Source organism: Heloderma suspectum, chromosome 2 (assembly GCF_057233095.1).
Source record: "Heloderma suspectum isolate Gila_16-S chromosome 2, 16-S_ref, whole genome shotgun sequence".
Classification (NCBI taxonomy): Eukaryota; Metazoa; Chordata; class Lepidosauria; order Squamata; family Helodermatidae; genus Heloderma; species Heloderma suspectum.
The window spans coordinates 234,203,288-234,209,287 of record NC_139459.1 but is presented as its reverse complement, the minus strand read 5'-3'; the positions used below and the strand labels follow the sequence as shown (position 1 = coordinate 234,209,287).

The following is a 6,000-nucleotide window of genomic DNA, read 5'->3' as shown; positions in this document are numbered from 1 at the left end:
TTTCCCACTGGGAATTATGCAAAGAGAGTTAAACAATGTGATTTTCAAAAGTAAATTTGCTTTTTCTCTCTTTAAAAAAACCTAGTAGTTCTTTATACCACATGACAATGCTGCTACCTGTGCAGACAAGATTGATACACATGATTAACCCAACAAAATTACTCTCTTAACACTAATTACTGCTTCTATTCGCATCACCCTAAAATGAGTGTTTACTGATTGTACACTGGCATTTAGAATGATCATGAACACACAGCACCTAGCACAGCGCTACTTCCTTTTCTTTTTGTCTCTCCCATTAATATTTCTGCTGACTTTTCCAGTCATGAGAATACACATAAAACAGTGCCTGCTATTATACTGTGGTGGTCATCTTACTTCTCTGTCATAGCTGGAAGTCTGAACTCCCCTGACACGCTCCTCCAGAAGAAATGTGTACAAGGAAGAAAAAAGTACCACAGTGCTTAACACTGATAACATTTCACATACATATGAAACTCTAGCTTGAAGAGAACCCAAAGATTGCTTTTTAAAAGATGTTTACCACTTAGTAAGGATTGCAGGGGATACAAATGTCTTTTGTTTAGCTAGCACATCCACTCCAGCTCATTCTAACTGTCTTTGGGTGTTTCCAGATGAGGCTTCTATTGTGCAATCATCCTGACTCATTCAAGGAATTTAAGGGGGTTCCAGAGGTTGTCATTTTTCCATTTGTAACCCTCTCATGTTTTCCCTCTGCTTCTTTCATCTTTTTTCTTACCAGAAAAAAATCCATTAAGGAGGGAAAGATGAAATAGCTGCACAATGCCTTATGATCGGTAGCTCGAGGAGCCCTCTGTCAGGAAGCACCCTTCCCGACAGAGGCAGCAAGACTCAGCAACACTGATCTGCTGTTTTGTGGATTTTTTTTCCTTTAAAAAAATAGTGCTGAGTTTGGCATTCCCTCTTCCCAATGCCGTGTTCATTCCCTGTTAAAAAAGAAGAGGGATACTAGCAATATGATATCCCTGCACTATTGCCCCTACAGCAAGGTTACCCACCTTCTTCCTATTGATTGCATAGAGATGGAAGCTGAGTTCACATAACACACACAACAAGTGTGTTTTAATAATTGTTTTATATATCTGAATATTAAGCATTCATTAATATTACAGGGTATGCATGCCACCGGTGCTCAGTGCTGAACTTTCCTTGTTTCCTCTTTGTCCTGTATTGGAAGCTAATGTAGGAGAAAAGCTGTATGATGCACCAGTAATGATATCACATAAAGGGTTTCTCCACATGGGGCTTTTATCTTGCTGTTGAAATTTGTTACTCATGGAAGTTTGCTGGTCCTTTACACTGACCATTATCCTTTTTTTTTTTTTTTTTAAAGATCAGAGATAATGAGCCATTAAAATACAGCACGTTGAATTTCCCCATGAAAACATGAAGTCGTGCAATAATAGCTGCTATACCACAGCACCATCTAGTGGATGCATAATGAAACATATAGAACTTGTAGATAAAGGGGAAAGTGGGGGAAAGGAAGCAATTGTAAAGGGCCAATCTTAATCCCACAAAGAATCTGGAAGCAAAAGCCCTGTTAAAAACCTCTGTGTAGAGAAGCCCTAAGTGTTCCCCCAATAGTTCTTTTTTTTTTTTTTTTTTAATCCTTCAATTCATTCATGAACTTAAAATTCTCCTGGATACCCAAGGTTTGCTGCCCTCATTAGTCTTTCTGAGGGCCAAACTAGATGATAGATTAAATGTGTGCATGTGTTTATGTCTGATTTTTGTTACTTATAGAGCACTGCGGGGTGGTGGTGGTCAGGATTGGGAACATGCTTATGCAAGGAGATGGGTGTTGATCCTTCCCCTCCATGCCCTTGATAAAAATCAGCCTGCTGAAGTTGCTATTTGCCCTGGGAGGAAAGCTTCCATGGGCACCAGTGTTAAGGTAGATTCACCTGGTGCTTGCTTGTGCTTAAGCAGTTGTGTCCAGTTCCTGGAGTCTCAGTGGCATGGCCTCTTCCTCCATTCATGTGTTTGACAGGGATGACCATGGGACCACCTGGAAATGTGGGGGCAGGTGTGTATGTTCACTAAACTTGCTTATTAGAGACAACTGGTTTCAGATGCCACACAATCAGCCCATTAGTTTTGTTATGGGCTGATGTGGGACTATATGTCACACATGAAAATAGTTCAGGACCATAAAGACTATTCAGTGCTAAAAGGTATTATCTCCTATCTAGCTACCAGGAAGCAGCAATACATTCCAAGATGGGGCAGGGGAGGGGAGGAGGGAAGATTCAAGGGCACGCAAAGCAGCTTGCAGACAATCCTGACCTATGAGCAGGCCCAAGAGGTATTTTAGCAGATCAGCTTCTTTTTACAAATCCAGTAATAGGGAAGGGAACACACAGCAGAAGCCCATGTCCCGTTGGGGTGGATGATACCGCAGTTCTTGTCTTCACTCTTCTGTGGCTCTCCTCTATCCCAAAAACTAGGATGAAGACCAGAGAATAATTATCAACACATATCCATCAATAGCCTTTTCCTCTGACCTTGCCATGTCAGCCCTGAGGCCAATAGCTTAAATTCAATTAATTCCATTAAGAGTTCTGATGAGCCAAACTCTTTGACTTCATCTGAAGAACATTTTTACTACAAGATTAGTAGAGGAAGGAATGCAATATAAGTGGAACTTCTCCTTTAAAACAATAGTAACATACAATAAAATGGGCAAGTATTAGAATGAAGGAAGAAGCTGAAGGTTTTGCAAGAGTATCTAGACTTGCAGGCTGTGGAAACAGCCTTCAAATAAAGTAAGACTGCATCAAAAGGAGGAAAGTTGTACAGAGCTTAATGAAACAGTCAACAGATATGCTCCTTTTACAGAAAACATATTGTTGTTGCAGGTTGGTCAAGACAATCTCCCTTCCAGCAATGTGGTTCTCGGTTGTGGAAGAGTGGGCCTGAAACCTACCAGGCAGAGCTATCCTAATACTGATATAATTCTAGTGACCTCTGGCATTTTAGGAGAAGCATTCCTTGTAGACCTAGGCTTAAAGTAGGGATGAATGGGCACCAGTTCTGTCTGCCCCAAAATCAACTCGGCTCATGGGTGTCTGCTGGAATTTTTCCAGAGGGAGGAGCAAAGCTGCACAGCAGTTTGTAGTTGTAATTCACATGCACAGCATGCATTGCTACAACACACCTGTGCACTTTCCTTGTATGTGCTCTATGACATGTAGAAGCCTACATAGAGTAGTAGGAGATTATGGGAACTGAACAGCACTAATACAGAGGAGTTCAAGAAGCATCATGAACGCCAACAAAAGTTTATTTGGAGTGAGAGACTGAAAAACCTCACCGAGGAAAAAGAAAAAACAAACAAACTCAAATACAGCTGTCTTAAGAATATCATATCATATCAGATATTTTATGGCATCACTGGCTGTGGCAATTCCACAGCTACAATATGTAAATCATAAAGCTTTGTATGAATGTATGGTGGCTGATATGTATCTGGAATGATTGACAGGTGAGTGTGAGGCAGGAGTTTGGCAGAGTGTGGGCTAGAATGACAGTTTGGCAAGTGGAAGAAAGTGGCTGAGTAAGAATGGAATGTAGTGTGACTGGATGAGAGCTTGTGCATAAAAGGTGGAGTGATTGCTTCTGTGAATGAGCCAAGTCTGGGAGTGAGATAGATTGGGAACAGCTAGATAAACCTGGGATTAGATTGGGAGATAAGAGAGAGAACATCTAGTGTGATAGTCTGTGGGTTAGAGAGAGTATGTCAGATAGTGTGAGAGAAGGTGTGAAGGGTTGTGAATACAGAACTAAAAGCAAGAGTTATACTGTGCATTTGATAGTGTTGCCTTATTTTAATCATCATTCCTGATATCCTTTCCTCATCCCAACCCAGTTCCTATTTCCAATTCTGTTGTATCAAATAAGCCTTTGTTTTCAATTTTAAAAGTTTCATTTTTATTTATTAAAAAGGGTTTTGTGGAATAACCCCCGTGTGCTGGCTGCTTGGTCTGTGCTACCAAAAAGGAAGAAAGCAGCTCTAAAAGGGTTATGGGTGGCGGCAATTGAGAGAGTGGTGAAGCATCACAATACACCAACAGAGGGTTGTGGGTAAGAGCCTAAAGGTGGCAGTGTGAGGGGAGACACTGACCAAAGCACCTGACCTGGTGACTAGGGAAGGCAGACCCGGTGGCAAGGAGTTCTGTAGTCATCCAGGGGTATGTGGAAAAGAAGGATTTTGGGGAGAACCTCGCCAGTGCAGGAGCATAGGTACTGATTAGAAGAAGGGAGGGAGAGAAAGCCCCCCCTTGGGTAAAGGGAACCCCACAAGTGGTGACTAGAAGTCTGGGATTGTGAGGTAGTAAAAAAAAAAGGCCTCAGGACCCTATACTGGCCTTATAACATTGACAACTGTCCTTCACCTTGAAAACATTGATGAACACTCTTCCCCTACCTGGTGCCCTCCAGATGTTTTGGACTACAACCGCAGCATTCCAGACCATCGGCCATGGTGGCTCAGGCTGATTGGAGCTGAAGTCCAAAACATCTGAAGTGCACCAGGTTGGGGAAGGCAGCTCTAGAGAGTAGCAGTACAGTCTGTGTGGGGTGTCTTTAGCAGTGGGAGGAGAAATGGGTGTGTGTGATCAGGTTTTAGGGTTCTAGAGGAGCCTGGACTACTCACTTTACTTTTCATATTGTTATCAGCCACTTTTTACATCAGCTAACAATATTTTTGCATGGCTTGAATTTTGAACTACAGTAATGTTCTTTTGGAATGGCAGATTTTTTTTCCTTGAACTGTACATTTTGTGTGTGGTTGCACTTTGTAAGAAAGCCCTAGTAGTTTCTGCTAGATCTGGTGACTAAGCAACGATAATGCCTGAGCCCCAGGTCTATCAAGATAGGTAGATCGAGCCACTGAGAAATGCGTATACCAGGTCTGCCCCTCTGTTCATCATTGGGTAGAACTGGTGTCCAGACAATGTCATTCCACCCACAGCTGAAACCCTCAGTTTCTTCCATGACACCCTTCACCCCTGTAATGGCCCTTTAGGCCAAAGGCCATTACAGGGTTGAAGGGCACGGTTATTATTGGGGTGGGATGACCTGCTCAGCTTGCAGCCCACTGCTAGGCTCTGCTCTAGAGGCAATGACCAATAGATTCAGGTACCTTCACAAGAGGTTTCTTTATTTCTACAATACACGAGAAAACACTGTGGAGCTCCATGGCACACTGTTTCAGCTCCAAGGCCAACAATAAGAGAGATATGGGAAGAAGTTCCATTTGGGCCTCCTGCAAGAGCTAAAAGTGGCAGGTTCTCTTAAGTATATATAAAACATTCTGTTCTAACCCTTAATAATTGCACTGCTGCTACGATCAACTTCACAACCCCATCTGCATTTCCCTAAAACACCAACAACACTAGACTACAATGCAGGGTTGTCATACACTACTCTAACACACACACCCTCTGCAAAATAGGAATAATAAAACTGGGCTACTTTGCAGGACTTGTGTAACCCACACTTTCTCAGCCACAGCTCTGCCTCCTGCTATATGGTCATAATTATGATGAACTTTATCTGCACATATTGTCAAGGTAATTTTTTTTAGTATTTATGAACTCAGAAAAAAATATTAACAAGACCTGAGTTAGAAAGTTCATGAACTCCTGTCTTTTATGCTCCCTTTTGTTTTTTGGTAGACACACTACTGTCCAATCCCAGCTATAGGGAACTCCTGGTTTTATAAATTGTTTATTAGGCTGCAATTACTACCTAACAGGGAAGGCCCCCAAAAGGATTAACACATGCAGAAGGGTTAACACACCAGGATAGTGAGTGTCTAAACCATTTCTGTGACTTCATTCATTGGCTAAAACACTAAAAGGCGAGAGAGCTGGCTAGTTTCTGACAAAATGAATAGGCAGAACAGTGGCTGCATGTTTTGCCTCATATCTCGAGTTCTACAAGGGCTAGAGA

General features: G+C 42.1%; 1 protein-coding gene across 2 annotated transcripts in view; it reads right to left on the bottom strand.

Moving 5' to 3' along the window:
* Positions 1–1,621: 1,621 nt before the first annotated feature.
* The window catches only part of LOC146354267 (uncharacterized), a 58,458-nt gene continuing 54,079 nt past the window's right edge, over positions 1,622–6,000 (bottom strand). For both annotated transcript variants that reach the window (XM_084838531.1, XM_084838532.1), the window contains one exon: positions 1,622–2,488. In XM_084838531.1, coding sequence (XP_084694657.1) covers positions 2,356–2,488 — 133 coding nt within the window. In that variant the 3' untranslated portion in view covers positions 1,622–2,355. The remainder of the gene's footprint in view (positions 2,489–6,000) is intronic.